The sequence below is a fragment of the Phaenicophaeus curvirostris genome, chromosome Z (genome assembly GCF_032191515.1).
Source record: "Phaenicophaeus curvirostris isolate KB17595 chromosome Z, BPBGC_Pcur_1.0, whole genome shotgun sequence".
NCBI classification, from domain to species: Eukaryota; Metazoa; Chordata; class Aves; order Cuculiformes; family Cuculidae; genus Phaenicophaeus; species Phaenicophaeus curvirostris.
The window spans coordinates 51,421,007-51,445,652 of NC_091431.1; the positions used below are offsets into that span (position 1 = coordinate 51,421,007).

Here is a 24,646-nt window from a genome sequence, read left to right on the forward strand (position 1 = left end):
CTATGTACTTATAAAAACAAAAATCACAAGACACTTCTGTACACAATAAGATGCCCTTTGCTTCTCTTAAAACAAATGAACGTGTTCTACTGCTTCTTCACCTTCATTTCCCTTATCAGAGCATTCAGCCCAAATAAAAAAAAAACACAGCAGCCATTTCTGGGCAGAAAAGTCACTCAGATACAAAGTCACTCAGATGAGCTGCTGTATTTTACGCTACTGAATTGTAACAAATTGTACAGACAGACTTGTGTCAGAAGTCTTAAGGACAGGAAAAAAACTTGTCAAAACATTTTCAGAAAACAGTACTAATGTACTAACAATCTGACTTAATCCATTAATTTCTCATAATTTCAAAAGCATGCTAAAAACTGGACCGTGACGAAGCTTTCTGAGACCCAGAAGTGCTAACTAGATGGCTCTAAGCCTAGCTACATTATGACCTAAGCTTGCCACCTAACTAATCTTGATAAAAAAATTAGCCAGCTACCTCTACTGAATGCTCTCTTCACTTTAATGGTCTCTTTGCACACAACTATTTTGACACTAAACAGGGGAAAAAAAAAGTAATGAGGGACTTTTAACCACAGCATAGATGACAACAAGCGAATTCACATCTATTTGTTTTCAAATATAAGACTAGGCCCATAAAATACAAACAGTGAACAGCTTCGAAGTAATATTAGGTTATGTAACAAAACCTTGCTACGCACCCCTAACGAAGCACAGAGAGACAAAGGGCGTGGAAGGAGGTTTGCAAGTAAAACCTTGCCCTAGCTTCTCCCAAGCCCATAACAGAAACCACCACCTCAGAGGTCCAGGGAGGCACAGTAGGAAGGAACTCAAATTTAGGACTCAGAGAAAAAAAACACCCTGTAAGGCCTCTCCTAAGACCACTTCAGGAGAGACTAAGCTCCCATGTCAAGGTATTAAACCCATCAAGAGTCAACATTAGAGCATCGTTTAGACCAAGGGGCTTTTCTGTGTACAGGTACAGGGTGCAGATGAGCATTTCAGGATTGCACAAGACTTAGCATGGGATGTTTATGTACATTTAAGTATTGTGAAACGAAAATTTAGTTTAAATTTCATTAACAACATCACATTTTGTCTAACCTTGAATTCATAAAGACTTCAACTAAGTTAGTGATATCACTCTGCAATCCTCATGCAGAGACACTCCTTTTATAAATATACGTGATTAGACAAGTAAAAACGTACCTCTTTGCCTTGGTCTGCAACAGTCATTTTGAAATACAATGTAGCACACTCCCTGCTCAAAGCAGCAGCACACCTCAAATAACTTCAGTACCTTTGCTCAGCGCTACAACCACACACCTCCAGAAACTTTCTCTAATAAATCCATTTTTTAAATGTAAATAGTTATCATTCCTCTATTCAAATCCCCAAGTAGGTTTCCCTTATTTACACATTAAACTACTATTATTATTATAAATTATTATAATAAATGCTGTCATTGAAATTAAACTCTAAGAAATTCTACTTGAAAAATAGTAGACATTTTATGGCTTACGTTGAAGTCAGATATAATTAGGTAAAATTTTCATAAACACATCTTCCATGACAGCATGCTTAATAAGCTACAGGAATACCTCAATATTTTTACTGGCAACATTCTTCACAACAGCAGGAAACAGCTCTGAAGCATTTTTTCCCTTCGCAATCATCTAAAATAAAATAAAAGGAGAGACAACTCTTAGTAATGTAACAATAAAATTTATTAGAATGTTTGTTTTGTTTTCTTTTACAAAAAGACAGGTATTTATTCCAGATCTGTATCTCAAACCTGACTTCTATGAAGTTGAGGATAAAGTCTCATTTATTTGTTGACTGTTAAGACTTTACAGGATACTAGCTACACAACAAAATCTAATTGCTACCAGGTCCCAAGCTGGGGGATAAAAACAACGAACTGGACTTTACCATATCAGACTGCAAATAATTTTTAATGCTTTAAAAATTACTTAAAACAAATATTTTACTAACCTGAAAAGCTTTCCAGAATTAACTTTTGGGAGCTGCTATCCAAGAAATTACTCCAAACACAAACAACAATAAAAACACATCAGGAGAAGTTCTAGAAGTTTAAGTCCTGTCTTTTTCTGTGGCACACACTTGATGTGCAAGAGAATCAAGCAGATAAACAAGTAGCCATCACACTTAAAAATAAAGCAAGGTTATTTTCCATAGCCAGTTGAATGCAAAAAGTGTTTATACAGCACAAAAAAACCCAAGGTAAAAGCAGGATCAATTAATCTACTGTGGGTTTTTTTTTTCTCGAAAAGGAAGAAAGTTTTTATATTCGATCTTGGAGAAATCTAAAGCTAAGGCATGTAGCAAACAATCAAACTGTCTCAATAAAAAGCATAAACAACATAACCTCAGGTTAGCTTTAGCCCTTGCATGAACAACTTAAGGAGGAAGTTATTTATATGAAATCCAGTACATAAGAAGGAATAAAATACTTTATAATATAGATTACAGCTGCACAACTATCTTATTTTTTGGATCTATTTCCAGGAGAATGTCTGCCAGTATTTCACATCCAAGCTGGAGACAGTGAAATTTCATGAACGTGTTATATCAAGTTACAATATGAATACAAACCCAGAGCACCCCCAGCTATGGTAAAGGATAGGATCCAGTCCGCTAAACAACAAGCTAATCAGAAAGGACAAGGACTCTCTAAGACAAGCAAGTAAGAAGGGATCCAACACTGGAACATGAATTTTGCACCAGCAGTTACTGCTGTTTGTAACCATCTCACATTCCCACTATTACACAACATCATACAGCTGATTAACTTCACATTCCTAACATACAGGTCTGTCTGTGTATTTCATGGATAAAATACATTAAGGGCATAAAGAACTAGGATCTCATGCAACAAAAGCAAGAGAACATGAGATGAGGCAATATCTTTACAAACTGTATAGTCAAAGAATGTAGAAAAAGATACACTAGAAGAAGGTAGTTGGCAGTTCAAGCTTTTACTGAGCGAGCCTTTCAAAAGGGTTTAAGAGCAACTGTCCAGCATAACATTTCAATTTAACCAATTTAAACTGTTTCTTCTAGGTGTATTAAAGCACAAGAAGTGACAACCTAAGAAGCATACGTATTGTATGCACTTTCAGGTGTTTTAACTAAGAATCTAAATTAAACCACTGCTACCAGGACTTGGGGTCTTTGCAATGAATGCCAGATTCAGAATGAATGGAGTCAAGAGAACTTACTACTAAGATGCACTGCAGAGAAGTATCACAGAATAAAGTACTATCAATCATCTCATCTTAATTCTACAGTATTTATTCAAAAATAGGCATAATCTTTAAGACTTCCCAGATAGGTTATAACAGTATGACTCTATGCATTACTTGCATTATTTAGCTGATCAACCATAATACTTCCAGTGTACCATGTAAATATGTATTTAGGGGCTTTTAAAAGAGTGTATTTTGACTCATTAAGTCATAACGATTAGCGTAAATCCTCCTTAATCCCATGGATCATTAACCTGAAGGAACATAATGGTTCTTTCCAAGACTAAGGTCTATCACGTCATTTTTGTTGCTATGACTAACGATTCTTCAGCTGTATTGTCTTATATATCTGGAGTTCCTGCATAGACAGAAACCTTCATTCTAGAGTAAGTGCTACATAATGTTAGGGTGCACTGAAGTTGTTTGGTTTTGTTTGGGTTTTTTTTTTATGACAGAAACAGAGACATGGATGAGGCTCTCTGTGGGAAATTAGGCATGTGAATTTAAGTTCTGAAATCTTCAGAAGCACAATTCCACTGAGATTTTTCTCCTAGGTGAGAAGTTCAGACAGGTTTCAAGACCTAGTAACAAGAATATCTTGGCTGTTGTAAAATCAGTGTATGCCTTAAAAAAAAAATAACAGCTCTTTCATGAATATAGAATGAAGGTTAAGTATACACTTCAAATTTATTTCTAAACCAGAAGTGTTGCTTGTAATTATCCAACAATGACAATTATTTTAGGGTATGCATGTAAGGAAGAAACACAAAAAACCCCCCATCATACTGACTTAAAAAAAAGACAGCATTCATAGTTAAAAGTCACACACATGTATTTAGGCTGAAGGTAGGATTAGATACCTTTCTGTAACAGGAAGTGGAAAGATTAAAACTGGACTACTCTTAAGCTTGGAATTATGATGTTAAAAGTCACTCTCTGCAAGACAGATTCGTTTGTATTTGTGATGAATCTCCTTCCCAAGACAGAGTTCACAAAAAACCTTAAATGCAGCACAATGAGCTATAAGCAGTGTTCTCCTGGTACTTTTCCATCACATATACACGGACAAATGAAGGTTCAGCCACATGAAGTCTAATAAAAGAGTAATAAATCTATTGGCATGCACAGATTTTCCCCCTACAAATAATTAGTGAAAAAAAGCATTCCAGTAAGATATGTTAAAAATCACTCTCACAACAGAGTTCCCTTTTCCTCTAATAATGAGGCTAGAGGAACCCTTTCATGTCTTGGAAACACAATCCATTCCTAAGAGCTCTCTAAATGCAATCACACAACTGGTAACAACACAAGCAAGTTTGTGCCCAGCATGAACATTAACACTACTGCTGCAAAGCAGTTCAACAAGGCTAACTGCTGGGTCTTGCACTTTGGTGCAGGACAACAACCCCATGCAACGCTACAGGCTTAGGGAATAATGGCTGGAAAACTGCCTGGAGAAAATGGACCTAGTGTTGATAGTCAGCCGAAAGTGAGCCTGCAGTGAGCCCAGGTGGCCAAGAAGACAAACAGCACCCTGGCTTGTATCAGGACTACTGTGGCCAGCAGGACCAGCGAAGTGATCATCCCTTACTGTACTCAGCACTGGTTAGGCCACACCTTGAAAATCCTGTTCAGTTTTGGGCCCCTTGCTACAAGACAGACATAGATGCGCAGGAGCGTATCCAAACAAGAGAAACAAAGCTGATGAAGGGTCTGGAGAACAAGTTTTACGAGGGGGTCATTTAGCCTGGAGAAGGCTGAGGGTATACTTTGCCACTTTTTACAACTACCTGAAAGGAGGTTGTAGAGGGTGGGTGTTGGTCTCTTCTCCCAAGTAAGAAGTGATGGGATGAGAGCAAGCGGCCACAAGTTGCACCAGGGAAGGTTTAGATTGTATACTAGGCAAAAATTTGTTCGCTGGAAGGGTTGCCAAACACTGGCAGAGACTGCCCAGGGAGGTAGCCAAGTCACCATCATTGGAGGTATTTAAAAAATATGTAGATATGGTACCTGGGACATGGATTAGTGCTAGACTTAGCACTGTTACATTAAGGTTTGCACTTCATCACCTTGAAGTCTAGGTCTAGTCTAGTGCATTGCCCTATGCTAATTGTGCAAGTTCCTACCCTGGCATGTAAAGCTCATTTTTTCAGTTTGTTATATGAACCACTGTGTGGCATCAGGTGTCTGTTACAAAATATGGTTTAAACACATCATAACAACAAATACCTTGAAAATACAGAAGATACTGGAATCTGAGGATCTAGTAATTCAAATAACTTCCTTGCAGTCAGATGATGGTCCTCATGAGCTAGAGGACTGTTTATGCTTTAAGAAAAGCAGCAGCAGCTGAGCAAGGAAAAGATACCCAAGAAACAGAAGATGGTTGCTGCCATCTGGGAAAACAGTGCTCTTCCAGCATTATGCACTGCTTAGAATAGGAACAGAAACTAACATTTGGGAATTGAGAAACGGAAGACCAGATGAAAGACTACGCTCAGTTCAGTTCTGCCTTCCCTTGCTGAAGAGTTCTTGAGCCTGATCACCTCAGCTTAACAATCAGCAATCGGTGCTAACTACACTTCTCCAGTTTCATAGAATCATACACTCCTGGGAAATTAAAGAAACAGTTGTTAAGGACTGCTTTGAATATGTAGCAGCAGCAGGTACTTATAATGAATGCGCTTGCTCTTTCGTAACGCAAGCACTGTCTGTAGGAAAAAAATGAAAAAAAAATTCTAATTTCCGTGTATACATACATCCACGCACACATTCAGTTCCAACAGTTTCCAAATACACATAAAGACCTGGCCACCTTTCTGAAAAAGAAAACCGAGGAAGAAAGAGGCAACTCTTCAACCCTCCTGCTCACAGAAATAGCCAGAAGAAAGATCTTTTCTGCAGGAGGCAGAAGATTGTAAGTTAACATAGGCTGACAAGGCACATCTAAAAGCCATGACTTTTTGCAACAGCACTTTTGTATGCCTGAATCTTACTGGTGAAACCCTAAGGAATCCCACATCACGTTGGAGAAGATGAACCAAGAAACCTTTCACCAAAAGAAAAAAAAAGATGTTATAAAAATAGTAACTGATAGATTACCCAGATCTAATTGGGAATCAATGGCCGTGACAGGGCAAGGATCACAGGTAAAAATAGGAGACCATCAGCTTGACTAAAACTTTCATCACTAGAGGATAATGAAGGGAGAAATCGTTAACTCTAGAGTTAGAGAAAAGAACAGGATCATGTGATATAAGCCGTACCTATTTAAATAGATACATGCTTGGATAGGATTAACCCACGTTAAAAAAAAAAACAAAAAAACCCAGAACATCCAGAGGAAACTGAAGGAATTGCGAGAGAAAGTAAATGCAGAAGTCCTGAAAAGATATGTCAATCAGACACTGAACCGCTTCCCACAGCACAATCTTCTAATGATTTTAAGAAGAAATAGAGGCTTTATCAATACGATGATGGTTAGCTTATAGGATTTAAACACAAAAAATAGTAAAAGCAATTGGTTATTTTACTCCTGTCAATTTCTATGGTTTCCCATCTGCTGAATTAAGACAGCAGTTGAAGCTTCTCTGAAGGAAACACTTCCTGCTTAAGATCCAACCTCCCCTTGGAAAACACATGCATACTGGCACTATATATTACTGCATATATTTTGATGTACCCTTTTCTATACAAAATTCCAAATTAAGGACATAACAGTCACTTTCAAACACCATTTAGAGATTCGGATGCTGACTAAGTACAGGATCTCTAAAACAAAACCAAAATTCACATGCAAGAAATGGATATAATAATAAAAAAAACAATTAAAAAGTAATATTAGTAAGAAAATCACATACCCCAACAATCCTTTTCATAGCATCCAGCTTTGCAGAGTCTTTGCTGCTTTCCAACATTTGTTTTAGGTCTTCGTTTCTATAGCAGAAACACAGTAAAACATCAGTTAAAAAAGAAAGTAAAAAATAAAACTGGAATACCATTTTTATATTCTTTTATCAATTCAGCAACTTAAGGTGAAGCACTACTCCTTCTTGCCCACTTTTAGTTGTTAACATTCTAGCCTAGTAAAATGCAGCGTTTAGTAAAAGAATCTGCCAGATTCCAACAATAATGTAGGCCCACGCAACTTAAATCTGCTGATAGCTGGAACGTTGGCTAGAAGGCTGAAGTCTCGCACAAGAAAAAAGCTTCATTTGAAAAAACAACACATATGCTCCTCCCTTTTCCCCCAGTGAAGGCCAGATGTAATAGCCTGAGGTCAACATGTATGTGTTAAAATAATAGTATCAACTTATAAATCACTGAAAAGCCCAACATCAGAGTTCATTATGGTCTGAATTTCCCTGAGAATCAAACACACAACAAAGACAGTTTTCAGCTGCCTTTCTGGATTTTAAATTGCTATCCCTTGTACTCAGGATTAAAAGCCTCAGATAGGTAGTACATCTATTCTACATGCCAAGAGATTAAAGATAGCCCAATGATTAGATACATACAGTGTCCAAGCACTTTTCACAGCTGAAATACAATTCTCACAAAAAATATTATGTATGTGGATGTTCTCGCAGAGATACATCTACACATTAGTCATCACTAATATGAAACTTCACCCTGCTTGGATTTTTAGATGTGAAGAGATCACAGTCTAACTGCATTTACGAACTGTAAAAGTTAACCACAAAAAAAAAAAAAGACTTTCTGAAGAAATAGCCAATTGTAACGCCTCAACTGCTTGAGTACCAAAAAGCAGAAAGCAAACAATAGCTCAAGATAATTGCAATCTTCAAAAGAACTCTGAAAACTTTTTCTGTTTACAAATCCTGTGAGCTTTCACACAGAGAAGGGCAACATATAAACCAAGAAAGGATTTCAAAAGTGAATGCAACACATAGATACGCTGAGTTACCACTGCCCTCAGAATATCAAATGGGGAAAAAAAGGTTTAAATTAAAGCCAGAATTAGTTACAATGAGACAAAATGCCATCCATTCCATCATAAACCTTTAAATAGCATTCTTTCTACTCACAAGGTTATAGAATCACTCTAATACAGATTTTCCTCAAATGTTCAGACCCAGTGCTGCATCCATTCTGTCACTCCATGAGAAATCCATATGGCCCACGAAACTAAGAACAACCAGGTGGGGAAACAACCCAAACAACACTTTTTCCTAATAAGCCAGAAGAAAAACATATAAAATTCAAGACGCAGATACCTACATGCAACTTCCAATTGAAGTCCAACTGATTTTGCAAAACCAAGTGTTTCATGAAATACTGGAGCAACCTAATACACATGGCCTGTATAAATATTGGCTTCACTTGACAGGTTAATATTTAAGTATTATCTTTAAAAGAAAAGAGTGGAAGTGTTCAATTTCCTCGCCTGCTTCGGCACCATTTCCCAGTATGGGAACTCTATTTTCTCTGCATCGCATTCAAAGGTTTTTATTTACTCCCAGAAATGTTCAAAGAACTATAGGGTCAGTCTTCTATGGCTACGTTTATTTAGTTGCCTGCTTCAGTCCTTCAAATTACATTTCCCATTCCCACGGTACATTTGAGATTAGTTTAGTATACCTGGAGCTGGCTGTCTTCCCTGTGGCAAGTGGTAACACCTAGCATACCACCTTCTTGTAACATCACCCAAAGCTGAGAGATCTGTTAAAAATAACTAATGCTGTGATTTCATAGACCTTTTCCCATTGCTCTCCTCCCAGCTCCCTGGGATAAAGGCACACTTCTCTCCATATTAAGCTCTCTTATTTTCTGACTTCACTTCAAGCATGCTTGTGTTCATCGCTAGCTCCTGTCCTTGTGGGAGACTGCAATCTTCCAGATGTCTGCTGGAAGTACAATACACTAGAAAGGAAGCAGTCTAGGAGGTTCCTGGAGTGTGTGGAAGACAACTTCCTCACACAACCGGTAAAAGAGCTGGCAAGGGAGGAAGGCACCCTCCTGGACCTGCTGTTTGTGAACAGAGAAGGCCTTGTGGGGGATGCGACAGTTGGAGGGCACCTGGGACAAAGCGATAATGAGATGGCAGAATTCTCAGTTCTAGGTGAGGTGAGGAGGGGGATCAGCAGAATGGCCACCTTGAACTTCCAGAGGGCAGACTTTGGACTGTTCAGAAGGCTGGTTGATAAAAGTCCCATGGGAGACAGTACTTAAGGGCAAGGGAGCCCACAAGGGCTGGGTGCTCTTCAAAAAAGGAAATGCTAGCAGCTCAGGAGAAAGCCAACCCCATGTTCCAGAAAAGGAGGCGGCAGAAAAAAAACCAGCTTGGTTGACCAGGGAGATCTTGAGGGACATCAAAAAGAAGAGGAATGTCTATGAACTTTGGAAGAAGGGACAGGCACCTTGGGTGGACTACAGGGAGAAAGTGAGATTGTGCAGAGGAAAAATCAGGAGGGATAAAGCCCAACTAGAGCTTAGACTGGCAAATTCGGTGAAAGATAATATAAAATCTTTCTATAAATACATCAGTAGTAAAAAGAGGACCAGGGACAATATCCAGTCTTTATTGGATCCAAAGGCAAGAACTCTGACAAAGAATGAGGAAAAGGCTGAGGTACTTAATGCCTTCTTTGCCTCAGGAAAGTTGTTCCCTGTGTGTACATCCCCAGGAGTTAGAGAAGCAGAGCAAAGCTCCCATGATTATAGAAGAAGTGGTTAGAGACTTGCTTGCCCAGCTAGACATCCACAAGTCAGGTGATCTTGAGTGCTATCATGAAGCACATGCAAGAGAACCGGGTGATCTGGCCCAGTCAACATGGGTTCACAAAAGGTAGGTCTTGCCAAACTAACCTGATCGCCTTCTATGACAAAGTGACCCACCTGCTGGACGAGGGAAAGGCTGTAGATGTATCTTCCTGGACTTCAGTACAGCATTCGACACAGTTTCTCACAGCATTCTGCTTCGGAAACTGTCAGCCTCTGGCCTGGACTGGCGCACACTCTCCTGGGTGGAAAAAAGGCTGGATGGCCGGGCCCAGAGAGTGGTGGGAAATGGAGTTAACTCCAGCTGGAGGCCAGTAACAAGTGGTGTCCCCAGGGCTCAGTGCTGGGTCCAGCCCTGTTCAATGTCTTTATCAATGACCTGGATGAAGGCATTGAGGGCACCCTTAGCAAGTTTGTGGATGACACTAAATTGGAAGGTAGTGTGGATCTGCTGGAGGGTAGGGAGTCTGCAAAGGGATCTGAACAGGCTGGACCACTGGGCTGAGTCCAATGGCATGAGGTTTAACAAGGCCAAATGCCGGGTCCTGCACTTGGGGCACAACAACCCTGTGCAGTGCTACAGACTAGGAGAAGTCTGTCTAGAAAGCTGCCTGGAGGAGAAGGACCTGGGCGTGTTGGTTGACAGCCGACTGAACATGAGCCAGCAGTGTGCCCAGGTGGCCAAGAAGGACAATGGCATCTTGGCTTGTATCAGAAACAGCGTGACCAGCAGGTCCAGGGAGGTTATTCTCCCTCTGTACTCGGCACTGGTGAGACCGCTCCTCGAATCCTGTGTTCAGTTCTGGGCCCCTCACCACAAGAAGGATGTTGAGGCTCTGGAGTGAGTCCAGAGAAGAGCAACAAAGCTGGTGAAGGGGCTGGAGAACAAGTCTTATGAGGAGCGGCCGAGAGAGCTGGGGTTGTTTAGCCTTGAGGCTGAGGGGTGACCTTATTGCTCTCTACAACTACCTGAAAGGAGGTTGTAGAGAGGAGGGTGCTGGCCTCTTCTCCCAAGCGACAGGAGGCAGGACAAGAGGGAATGGCCTCAAGCTCCGCCAGGGGAGGTTCAGACTAGATATCAGAAGGAAATTTTTCACCAAAAGAGTCACTGGGCACTGGAACAGGCTGCCCAGGGAGGTGGTTGAGTCATCATACTTGGAGGCGTTTGAAAGATAGGCAGACGAGGTGCTCAGGGACATGGTTTAGGGGCAGAGAGGAATGGTTGGACTCAATGATCCAAGAGGTCTTTTCCAATCTGGTGCTTCTATGATCTCTCTATCCTCACACTACTTTTAGCCCTTCTGCATTTCTCATATAACTGGTAGGAGGATGCTTCAGTTCTTTGGCACAACTAAAGCATCTACTTTTCAAAAAAGAAAATTAGTACCTGACTAAAGAATCAAGAAGTGTTGCATGAATAAGACATTGCATCAACCACTGAAGATTGAATTCTGGGAATACATTTACCTAATTAAAAATTAACAATACAGTTAACATTAAAAATGAGACTATGCCAACAAAATTCACAATTGAGAAATAAGAAAATATGGAAATAATAATTTGGACATAAGGATCAAGTAGCAAAAATGGAGGAAGTAACACAGCACAAGATTCAAGTACTTGCTGAAGACTACCTCCCAGGAGTTGGGAATAAATAAAAACAGACAGTAAACACAGGATGAGTATGAGTTACCAGCCTAACAAATACAAAGAAAAAAAGTCAAAAGGTAAATTTAAGTAATGAAGACAGGAGAAAGAAGTATTTAACGATGAAATGTACTTCTCCTTATAGAAAATATTCTATAATGTGTTTCAAATTAAAACATTTTGAAATGTTGACAGGGAAGATATCAACCAGAGAAATTAAGACATAAAGACCTACTTACAGCCAGCCTTGTTTTCCTAAGAGAACAGCAGCTGGGTGGGTGGGGGGAGGGACAAAAAAGAAACCTAGGAAAAAACTCCACACATTCTTGATCAGTCCATTTGGGAGTCAATTGCTACATGAACTGATGGGGTTTTTTTTTTAAATCTTTTACAACAAATTAGAATCCAGGATTAGCAAGCATTAGATACTTAGAGAGTAAAATATTGCTCCATATATTCATATGGAGCAGCAGCAGCAAGCCTTTTCTCTTCTATGGTTAGACATGGTTTCAGTGTAACCTCAAAGTTTCGCCATTTAAGAGCAGATTTAATGGCGCAAGACACCTCAATTATTCTACCCCACATTGTAGAATTTTGTTCCATTCTTTTAAGTATGGTATTCTGAAAAAAAGAACATAAAAATAACTACACCCAACTTCAGACTTTGATAATATAGTTTATTGTACAGTACAAAAATATATTTTGATTTTCTGAGCATTAAGAAGATTGAAGGGAATTTCAATCCTTAAGTAAAATTCCTCAAAACAGAAGGCATAAATACAAGCCTCACACAGCTGTTCACCTTTCTATACTCATTAGTTATTCTGAAGTGACAGTTCTTCAGTATACAATGTTAGCCAAATAATTTCTTTATCACTTAGGTCCACCAGCCAGGAGCTCAGGAAAATGCTGGCAACCCTTCAGCTGCATCAATGCCTTTGCCTCTCTATGCTAAAACTCTGACTGCAATTCTAGGCTTAGAGTTAGATACTTACTACAGATAACTGAAATATAAGCTTTAATACATCTGCAGTAAAACCAGGTTTAAAGAAGCCTAATTTGGTAGTTTAAAAGTAACCTGGAGCTCTATGAAGCAGGACAATAATGGTCCCAACAACAGCAAGTGCAAAAAAGCCTTTGTCAGAGCAAATATATTATCTCTGAGCCCATTTTCCGTAACAGTAACAAGATGTAAAATGAATTTGAGAGGGAAAAAAGAAAAAACAAGACGACTGCCACCTGTCTGCCCATGCCTTATCTAAGAATGTAATAAGATTTCCCCAAATGCCTGAGTCATAGTCTAGTGTCATAACCTCTATGTAGTATGGCTCTGCTGTCCAAAAAAGTTGCCAGCCCACTGTTATGGACTATAATTAGGAATATTATATCCATACACAACAGGAACAGACTATGCAATAAATTTTTTATTATTTGCAAAACATATCAAAGAAAGCAATGAGCCAATCATTAATATATTAAAGAATCAGTACTTAGCTGCCTTTGCAATCTTTACCATCATAGGCTTGTATTCCTCAACATAAGAACCTGTAAATTAGAAATGTGAATTCATTGCCTAACTTTGTCACATAGCAAGCATCACACGTGACAGATCAGTGATGATACAGCATGATGGCAATCACAAACCACATTCAACATCTCTTTGAATCACTAGCTGAATGTTAAGCAGAGGAAGATGATTTCTAACTTTCTTCTATGTTCTCATATTTATGTTTGCAGCCTTTACGATACTTTTATTTTTCTACCTCAAAGTGCTGATTTCTTCAAAAGCCCTTGCACCATTTCTGGATAAAACAGGAGTATGGCTATAATAGGATCTATGACAGATGTACCATTTAGGATTAATCTGACATATGTTACTCTTAGAAAGTAAATAAAAAACACCTGTCAAATTTTTCTAGCTCTCATTCTCTTTCATGCACCCTCTGCTCTCCTGCCATTAAAAATAAAATAAAGAAAACCTACAAAAACTCCAACACCCCAAAATAAAGGGGGTGGAAGTAAGAGGGAGGCAGGGAAACAAACTAGAGCTTGACAGTCAAGAGAAGACACTGCCAAACTATTTTAACACCCTGGCGTCTTATGCCATAAAGGACCCTGACCACTACTCTTCCCATCAACTAAGGCAAACAGAAACTAAATAACAACTCTGAAAATGCTGTACTCTTGCTAGCACACAGTTCACCACTAAAACTGGCATTCCGCTCAGGATTCCACTGGGCAACATTACCCACTTTTACAGAAGACACAAAAGGGAAAGCGTAACTGTACGTCACTGAGATTTAAACCAGCTATGCCAGTGATAAATCTGGGCCACTCAGTTAATTTTTCTTCTTGTAGGAACTATCACAGACCCCTAATCACACTAGGATACTAATCCATAATCTGTGGCATTTCATTTGGTGCTGCACCTACATATTCTGAACAACTGTTGTCAAGAAGACATCTACCTCATCCTGAGGAGTTAAACATCTATTGCATTTCTATTCCTTTTAGCAACACCATAGGATAAAACCCAGATATTGTCAGCACTTGCTACAGCTGTAAGGTACCCAGTTACTGGAAGAAGCTACCAACTAATCATAAGGCTTTTTTTGTAAAATGCAGAAGTTTCAAAACTGTCAAAACTGCAACTCAAGCCTAGCTGGCAATGCAACAATAATTTTTTTAGCTACCATTTATTTACTCCTGGAATTTTACCAGTTTACTGTTTAACAAAATAAGAATTTAATTATGATTCCCTGTGCCACCTGTATGCCTCAAAACCTGGGAACAGTTTTAATCACATCCAAGAAAGGGAAAGGAATTCTGAACAAAGAAACTCATGGTGAGACAGAGGCTGTTCATATACAAGGACAACACTTTGTTACTGCAAGATATAGGAAATGCAAAAAAATCAAATGCAGGGGAAGAAGCAAGCTTCACCAATCCTGGCAGTATGAAACCACTTGCTACATAACGAAACCGAAGTTCTCCATCCACTGTATATTTTCAGTTACACGACATGAACTGCATTGTTCTTACGTTCAAAGTCTTCAGGAGATTTCAGTCTGAATTACACACTTTTAATCACAGCATACTAAGATTTATTTCTTTTGTCTGCAGCACAGCAAGATGTCCCAATGTGAAGTTCAAAATACTGTGACTGTTACCAGGTTTGAAGTAGAAAATTCACACTGACAAAGCAGCTTGACCTTTGGTCTTGGCAACGAGCAGTAACGAAGTCCTACAGAAGGTGCCACGTTCTTCCACAAAATAAAAAAAAACCAAACCAAACAAAAAAAAAACAACCAAAAAAAGACCAAGAAAAAAAATAGGTTTTTACATTTTACTGGCACTGCAGAATCTTTAAAAGATATTGGCTTATTCTAGCTGAGCAAATTCTGAACAAGTTCGAATTTAACACTTAAAGAGGAACTGTAAATTGATTTCAGAGCCATGTAACATGGAAGCTAACAAGGCAATGAATACATGCTGCAATTTAAGTTAATTCTGCTGTTGATCTGGGGTCTTTCTCCAGCAGGAAATTAAGAAATCTTGAGTTCCATTCTATACCACAAACTGTTTGAATGACATCTTGTGGTGCTATTCAGTACTGCCATCCTCTTCCATTACAACACTTTACATTTATTGCCAATTCACAACATGACATGGGATTGAACTGTTATTTCAAGGGAGACTCATACCATTTGGTTACAAGTGTTGCTGTGGTTTAAAGAGAAAGTGAGATAAAAACCAGTTTATTTCCTTTTCAACCACTACTAATTTTTCAATCTGGAAACCAACATGCCACCCGAAAAGCAGACTTGATAGTTTCTAAGGACAAACAGAAGAGATGTGAGGAAAACCAGGATAACCATAGTATACTGTAAGGCTGGGAGCCACAGACTGGTTTAGTCAGACCAGCAACAGTTCAACTTATTCAATGAGTGCTTTGCCCCTAGTTTCTCAAAGCACCTGCCACCTGGATGGTTCAGGAGTATCGCATCCTTCCCGATGAGTGCTGCGTGTACAGAAACACGCAACATTAAAACTCCATAAGGCATTCTCCTACTTCCCTACCATGAAGCAATAGCACCTGAACAATGAGTGAGCAACTTGGCATGTGAACGCCTGTAAGCTGCTACTACCACCACCATCAATACAGATATGAAAAGAACCTACATTTCGAACCAGAGGGCAGCTAGTATGACAACACGTATTGGAACCCTTTCTGGAGAGGACTGTGATTTATCTAAGATTATCTGCTTTCAGAGTAGTTATAGACACTACCTCACCAGCAACAAGACAGGTTATCTAAAAGGATCAGTAGTACCAGTCTTGCAACCCCACTGCATATGGCCTCTACTGACTGTGCCCACACCTCTGATGCTGCAAGGAAGCTTCTCTGAAAGAAGCGTTCCCTGGTGGCAAAGATCAGTTTCCTGAAGGCTGCAAAAATGGCATCTGAGGTGGCGTTGCCACTTTAGAGGCTGTGCCAATTTACTGCATATCCTAAGGCCAGTGACCAGAACTTCAGGCATTTGCATATCACTTTGCAGCATTTAATAGTCCTGAAGGGATCACAGGACCGTGAGAAGCAGTATTCCCAGATTTCCTGAAAATGGAGGGGAAACACTTCTTTCAAAGATACCATCACAAAGGTCACCGCCAGAACCTGCAGCAGTGTTAGTACATGTATGCCTACAACGTTCCAGAAACACTATTAAAAAGCATTACAATGCTGTTCATCTTCTACCAGAATGCCAAAAACTCTTCATATGCCAAAAGGATTCTGTTTTTCCCGAAGTCAGAAGACTACTGCAGAGCAGCACAGATAAGAACAGTCCTCTGAAAAGCAGAACTAGGAAAATCTGGAAATGTTTGCAAATGTCAGCCTTATGTTACAACAGTGTTACAGACAGGTATTTTAAATGCTATTCAGGTTGCCAATCACAGTGAGCATCTAAGGCAAATAACAAGCAGAAACTACAGTGAAGACCTTAAACTGTAAAACTTGCCTTTCTGAGGAAATAAAAAAAAGCTTCAAAAAATTTTAATTACTACATTACAGAGAATCACAGCAACTCAACACTTCTTTGCTTGCATCCTCATTATGTGCCAAGTGCCTGGCAATAAGAATACATTCACTGTGTGTCACTTCCCATCAGACCTGACCAATTTCAGCTAGAGAAGTCCTCGGCAATAGCACATCCATGTTCATTTACTGCATTTAGTTCCGATCCTGGTATTGACTACAGGGTTCAGATTTTATCTCGTAGAGTCCTCAGTTCATCCAAACCATTCATCTTTGCTGGCCTGTGCATCCTACCAAAACTGGCATTTCACCACATTGGTGGGCATAGCGCCATTATAACAGATGGAGAAAGAAAGTAGTTGTGCCAATGAGCTAGAGGATGCATCAAGTTTGACTATTAGGACTGGAGTCTCCTCCAAGAATTTCACAAATGGCAGTCTATGTACAAGTGTTCCATGACTGGCTGAACAGGATATGCCAAGGCAAAGTTAGATCAATTTAAGATTCCATGAACATCTCTGGCAGCTGTTGAAAGCAAGTTTTTAGCTCTGATGAATTTGGAAAAGTGTTCTGCACAGAGAATTGGGGAATGAGTATCTTAATGAAATCTCCACCTTAGATCAGCTCTCTGCAAAAACATGCTTGCAAATCTCAGCAAAAAAAATGGGTCTGCAGCCCTGCTGAGTTTTCTGATAAATAGCTCAACAGAATGCATAAGCAGGAAAAAAAAATCTAATAAATTAGAAATGTATTTTGCTTGGCAGGAATACAGTTTAAAGATGCAAATCAGTAAAGCTGAAAATGTGTGTTATAAATTTTGCCATCTGCTTCAATAGTGTACCTATCAATTGATATCTAGTAATGTTACTCATGTGGTTCACCTGTAAGTTTTTACACCTGGTTTAGACAGAGCAATAGCTAGTTTTATTGCTTAAATTGTATCATTTCCAAGAACCAAACATTATTATATTTTAATAGTACAAGCACGTAAATTTTGTTTAAAAAGCAATTAATATAGAAGCAAATCCTCTGTTCACCTGCAAGCTGTTGCAGGCAGTAATAGTTGCACCCTAATGTAAGCAATTAAGACGAATTCTGTGTTACTAACTAAGTCCCCATGTTTTCTTAGAAGTGGGATGGTGGTTAGACTTTTCATCCCTCTACACAGTAGAGGGTACACACAGCACAGTCTAACTATAAAAACACCCTGTTAACTTAGGTGATCAAGTGGTACCTCTCTGCACTACACAGATGATTTTAACAGTCTTCCAAGTAGGCAGTGCTTATGTCATGGATTACATTAATCTCAATCATGCAGAAATAGCTTAAGGTCCACACGCTGGATCCAACTCGTCTGTAAGATTTACATGACTCCTTAGCTCTTACGACTTTTCAGCTGAAAACTTCTGTTACAGGTCAAGACTTGTCTTCAGACCATTTCCATTATTCTGGTGGCCCACAACCTGTCCCTTTTTCTTTTCTCAAGCATTCCGGGAACGTCAAAGGCATACATGTGGAGTACCTAGAATGACCTGTGTCTGGAGCATAACAGTTCATAGTTATGTATAGTTAAGTATCAGACAAACTACCTGGAAACACAGGTAAGTTCCAAGAATGGAATTATACAAGTTGTATAAATGCATCTCATATGTGTAAGCTCTTATGAAAAGCGAGGGAGAGGGGAAAGAGAGGAACAAGCATCTCTGGTGATGCAATGAGGCCCATTCCACACGAGAAGTTTTAGACTGACTCATTTCAGTAAGTAGTAAGAACTTTTAATTATTCAGATACTGAGATAGTTCACAGAACAAATGCAAAGTTTCCATGCTGTGACATATGTGAAGAGATCTAGGTAGAACCAAAAGGCTTTTTTAGAAGTAATACATACCAAATAGGAAATCTATATTTGCCTTTCCAGTCAGGATGCAATACTCACAGGAAAAGCTAGCCAGAATCTCATCTATTTCTTGTGAAATCTCTTATTCCAGAGCAGTTCTGATTTAGTCAAAACTGTTAAGAAGTTTCTTAACTACATGTTGTACTTAGTAGTAACTTGTGTAATAGAGCCTAGAAAAACCCTCTTCCTTTCCTCACTTCTCTTGTCCTGAAGATTTACAGTTACCTCATTGAACCAGACCAAAGTTGCATTTTTATAATCTCTTCACAGCCCACCTCCTGCATTGGACACACATATTAACTAATGAGAAATGCACTATTTGGACACGGTGCACCATGTTTCTATAAAGATAACTGTTTACTTCAATGATTATTTCATCTTTATTGATCTTCTAACAGTCAAACTCGCCCAGGTTTAAGATACTACCTTGACAGAATTTTCAAGGCACAGAGACATTTTCAATACTGATGGCATATGTCTCAACCAAACTACAACACTAACATGTTAAGAAAATACTACGTTTATTAACTGAATTGAAGATCCTACTTGTAGTTGAAAGTTAACGAATAAATCATGGAATTGGCAAAGGCAAAAAAGACAGCCCTAGCAGGAGAATAAGACATGTGGGCTTTTGACACCAAGGAATGCTCAGAACTTTTAGATGATAAAGTACTTCAGCTAAGTATTTCTACTGAAATGCTAAAACCAAAACAGTTAGAACAAATTATTTATTTTAGGTCAACTCTATGCTTCAGATTTACATCAGTTACTGACACTCATTTGTGCCCCTGTGTGCAACTTGTCATAGGTGGTTCTATCTAACAAATGTCGTGAGACTGAGGACAGTCTATCCTAACAATTTGTTTATTTCAGAAGCATTTTGGTTTACTTCCTCTTTATGACAAACAGGAGAAAACAGACAACATGAAGAAAAGAGACTGGCATTTTTTAAAGAAAGTGTTTACAGTAATATCTTGGTAATTATACTACAACCACATGATATTGCTGAGATTAAGTGGCAACAGGCAAGTGCAGGCCTCCGGTCCAACAGCTACTGCAGTAGTATTCTGGCCTCTACGATATAAACTGTGCCTCTCTGCTGAGGAAGAGTACAGTAGGTCTAAGGAAGAATCCCAGTTCCTCAGCAACAAGAAAAAAAAAAAGTTTGCCAAGCACTGGAACAGCACAATGACATGGGACATAACTGTACCTAAGACCATATTCAGCCGTGCTGAGTTACAATCCAGATAGATCAGCCAAAAAACACCAAACAGACATAACAGTAATTTTATTTGCACTAGTGAAATGCTCCATTATCCTCACACTTTATTAGGTAAGATGCAGAGACACATCTTGCACTTCCCAGTACAGTCTCTATAAAGAGATTTCCATTTCAGTTCTAAGGAATAGAAATTTTGGGTGCTTCTCAGTAAGGAGGTTTTGGGCCTATTACCAGTGTGGACTATAGGTCAGACACGCTGTATGCCTGACAGATGACCACAGCATTTTCCAAACAGAATGCAGTGCATTCTGCTTTTCTAACAATAAACCTCACTTGCAATCCAGTGGCTTTTTCATGTTACACAAATTTAATAATTTTCCCTGGCCAATTTCTATTTCTAAACTACCCAATCTACACAGGTCTGAATCATGGTTAATTTGCTATTTCAACAAGAATTTGTCATCTACAAAGGACCACAGAGATGAGTGCATTGCTCTCCTCTCAAGCCCTTCCTTCACAGGATGGACCTTCTCCCCTATCCTTCAAATGTAAGAGCAACCCTTGCAAAGCAATTAATTACTGAAGCATGATCACAAGCTATTCTGGTTCTTCCATACTGAAAGACAATCATATAAACACGTATATAAAACATCTCCAGACCCCAGAGCTTCATCTCCCCCTAACCACCAGAGAGCCTCAGTTAGAATTAGTTGCTTCATCTTCAGCATCTGGTAAAAGAAGAGAACCACACTTCACCTATAGAACAGTCAGAAGTCTACAACAAAATGAGATATGTAGAAAATTCTAGTGTCAACCAATGATGGTGGCAATCCCCTCTATAGAAAAGAGGCAGCAAAACAATGGTTAAAAATAAAGCACAAAGTTGTTTCTATGGAAGGGGACAGGAAAAGAAGGGTGTGAACTACGTAAAGCAGCTACAACACACAAGTCAGCAGAGGTGCATCCATGCTAGAGCAACAAAAACTTTACCTGGCACAGAACAAAAAAGTTGAGTATTTAATGGAACAGCAGGGCAAGAAAAATATGGCAAACTAAGTCTGGCAAAGTCTGGTGAACCAGGGAGGCCTACCAGCTTTTGCCTCACACACCTAAGCATCAGCGTGACAGCAGCTTCACTTTGAAGTAATTCACTTTGGAGTGGCACAAAATAAACACATCAGTCAAGGTTTCTACAGCATATATGTTCTCTTTATGCAGAACAATAAAACTTAAGAATAAGTGATTGATTTTGTAATGTATGTAGTTTATGGCGCTTTTTATTGGTTGCTCCCAGAACAGCTTTCCAATTTGCTGCAGAATGCAACTGCAGCTTAGTAAACCTCTTGATCCTTCCATTTAGACACAATTTCTTTCCTCTCCAGTTCACTTTTCCTTCAAGGAGCTTAAGACTTTCTGTGCCCGTGCACTTCGGCTGTTTTTGGGGTTTTTTTTCTTTCTCCTCCATTTCCTCATTACAACTCCTGACCGAGACGCAACACTGGCAACGCCCACTTCCAGCCGGCCGCCTCGCCGCGCTCATTTACAGTAACAGCTGCAACTCTCACAAATACTTCTGTGCTTTGTGGTTTTGTTTTTTTTATACATACTTTTGAATGCAAAACTCAACCAACACCAGCGCGGTCGGCCAGCGAAGGAAAAACGAAAAAGTAGAAATGATAAGCAGGTTTTTTTTTTCAAGACAAACAACTTTGCAGACCGCCCACTCCGCCACGAACACCTGAAAGGTAAGCGAGCCAACTTTTCCAGGGAGTCGCGACGCGGAAAAAGCACGGAGGCGCGGCCCCTGCCGGGAGAAGCCCCGGGGCGGCGGGCAGAGTCCCTCGTGCCCCGGGATCGCCCCCCGACCCCCCCCCGACCCCGGGACCCCCGTACTTTTTGGTGTCGCTGCTGAAGAGCCCGAAGGCCGCGGGAGTCGAAGGGTTCGTGGCGGTCGCCGCCTCCTGCGCCACCTCGGGGGCGGCCTCCCCGCCCTGCTCGCTGTAGCTGAGCCCGTTGCCGGACATGGCGGTGGCGATGATGATGACGATGGCGACGAAGCCGCCGCCGCCCGCTTCCCCAAACTTGCCGGCCCGGCCCGGCCCTGCCTCCCGGAAGCGGCGGGCGCGCGGCGGGGCGAGTCACGTGGTGCGGGGGTGGGGGGCGTGGCGCTCGCGCGCCCGGCGCCGGGGTGGGAGGCGGCGGGGGGGGCGCAGCAAAGCACCGTCCGATCCGCCTCCTGTAGCGACAGATCAGGGCCCTGCGGCCCAGTCCGACCCAGGGGGACGTGTCCCTGCCCATCGCTGGGGGGTTGGAACTGGATGGCCTTTAGGGCCCCTTCCAACCCAAACCGTCCTAGGATTCGATGAACCTTTTCATCCTGAGAAGTGAACTCCTTTCCAAAAGGTCGCAGCTCACAAGCGATGCATTTTACCTTGAAGAGAAAGAAAAGAGGAGGGGAGGGATGAGAAGCTCGATATGAGCCGGCAATGTGCGCTCGCAGCCCAGAGGGCCAACTGTGTCCTGAGCTGTATCAAAAGAAGCATGGCCAGAAGAGGGAGGTGATTCTGCCCCTCTGTTCCTCTCTTGTGAGACCTCATCTGGAGCACTGCGTCCAGTTCTGGAATCCTCAACACAAGAAGGATATGGAGCTGTTGGAGCAGGTCCAGAGGAGGGCTACAAAGATAATCTGAGGGCTGGAGCACCTTCCATAGGAGGACATGCTGAGAGAGTTGGGGTTGTTCAGCCTGGAGAAGAGAAGGCTCCAAGGAGATCTTATAGCGACCTTCCAGTACTTGAAGGGGCTACAAGAAAGCTGGGGAGGGACTATTCACAAAGGCTTGTAGTGATAGGACTAGGGGCAATGGGTATAAACTGGAGAGAAGCAGATTTAGGCTAGACATAAGGAGGAATTTCTTCTCTATGAGAGTGGTGAGGCCCTGGCACAGGTTGCCCAGGGAAGCTGTGGCTGCCCCATTCCTGGAGGTGTTCAGGGCCAGGTTGGATGGGGCCTTGGGCAGCCTGGGCTGGTGGGAGGTGCCCCTGCCCATGGCAGGGAGGTTGGAACTGGTTGATCTTTAAGGTCCCTTCCAACCCAAACTCTTCTATGATTCTATGGTTCTATGATTCTATGATGGGTTGTCATCATATTTTTCTGAAACAGCTTGTTGACTTGCTTGTCTTTCAGTGACTTGGACGTTTCTGATAGAAACTGAGCCATTGCCAAGAAAACAGACATGACAAATTGAGTTAATGAATGTAGGATTTATTAAGAGTGTGGGGCTGATGCGAGGATGGTTATTCTCCATAGTTGACTTCCCTGGATTCCAGTTGCCTTTTATGATCTCTCACAGCTTTTTTCTTTGTAGTGAAGGAAGGAATAATTACAAATTTTGACCAGCTTGCAGTTAGGAAGAATGCGATTTTAGCAGGAGTTCAGCTTGTTTGCTAGTTGAAACAAGGAACAAATCAAGTATTGAAAGGACAATCCTGCAGCAAGAACGAAGGACAGACCTGAGCTCACCAAGAGGACATATTGAGGAAGGAGATAACATAAAGACCATCAGAGACTTCTGAAGACACAAAGAAACTGTGATGTGCATACAGGAGTGTGTGATAAACTGTCATAATTAAGTTCGCTGAAAAACTGTTAATGGACATATAACATGTTCCAGGAATCTATATGGATATGTATGTTTAACCAGTATTTCCCAGAATCCATATGAATATGTATGTTTAACCAGTATAAAAGTCATGTAACCAGTCTCGATAGTGGGGCACATTAGGTGGATTACCCCATGTGTACCCCGGCGCTGTTTATTAAAGGAATACCTGAGTTTGGCTTTTTCACAGCATCAGTAGCAGTGTCTCTTGAATGTCATGGCTTAGATTGTAAAAGTCCCAGTGAGAATACTCTTGACCATCACTATTTTACCTATTAGACTTCCATTTTTGTCCTTTCCTTCGCGCTGTTTGCAGTGACAGCCATCACTGTTTTCTTTCCCTGCAAAAGGAAATATCTTGTTACAACTACCATAAACAGTCACAGTAAATGTTCATACTCTTCCAATAATGTGAGTTGAGGCAAACATTTCTCAGTCATACTGCAGGCATTAAAGATTTCACTGTGGCGTGTGTGCTGGGGCAAGCGGCCGATGCCTTGGTGTACCCGCAATATTATCAGCAAGCACAGAGCAAACAGCCAGTGTTCTCATGCTTGCTTGCTTGTTGAGACCTTGGAATCTTTACTAAGACCTGTGAGTTAGTAAGAAAAGAATGCATTAGACGGAAAACATGAAGATAAGGGCTACATCTGTGGTACGTAGTGGGTTGCACTCTATCACTGTAACTACGGGTTTCTCACGGGTGGAAATTCACTGGGGTAGCTGCTGACTGGATACAGAAATACTATATAACATTTGCATCCACTCAGTAAAGGTGATCTTGCTTGTTGCCTCATCGACAGGGTCCGTGCCTTAATCTCTACATCATACCAAGCCAGGCAGCATCCTACATCCTGAGTTTTAAAGGATCAAAACCCCAAAGTAGACTGCTGGAGTATTGGGTCTGAACCAGATGAAAATGGATGCTTACTTCTCTCCTAGAAGTTTAACACCTTACTCTGATCTACAGGGAGATTTGAGAATACTTATCACCAGTTCGTAGCAATTGTCTCTCTGCTTTTCAAACCATGCATTAATTTCAAAATGTAATGGTGAGAGCACTTGAACTTTGGTCCCATATAAGGTCATGTTTACATGAAGGGGCCCCTCCCTTACCTCTTCTATTTGTGTATAAGGCACAGGCAGTGTAGGAAGACCAATGCC

At 40.6% G+C, this 24,646-nt stretch overlaps 1 protein-coding gene across 2 annotated transcripts in view; it reads right to left on the bottom strand.

Annotated features, from left to right (window-relative positions):
• The window catches only part of AP3B1 (adaptor related protein complex 3 subunit beta 1), a 161,553-nt gene extending 139,622 nt beyond the window's left edge, over window positions 1–21,931 (bottom strand). For both annotated transcript variants that reach the window (XM_069880721.1, XM_069880720.1), the window contains exons 1-3: window positions 21,717–21,931; window positions 7,142–7,217; window positions 1,614–1,688 (exon numbers count right to left, since the gene is read on the bottom strand). In XM_069880721.1, the coding sequence (XP_069736822.1) occupies window positions 1,614–1,688; window positions 7,142–7,217; window positions 21,717–21,847 (282 nt within the window). In that variant the 5' untranslated portion in view covers window positions 21,848–21,931. The remainder of the gene's footprint in view (window positions 1–1,613; window positions 1,689–7,141; window positions 7,218–21,716) is intronic.
• Window positions 21,932–24,646: the final 2,715 nt, after the last annotated feature.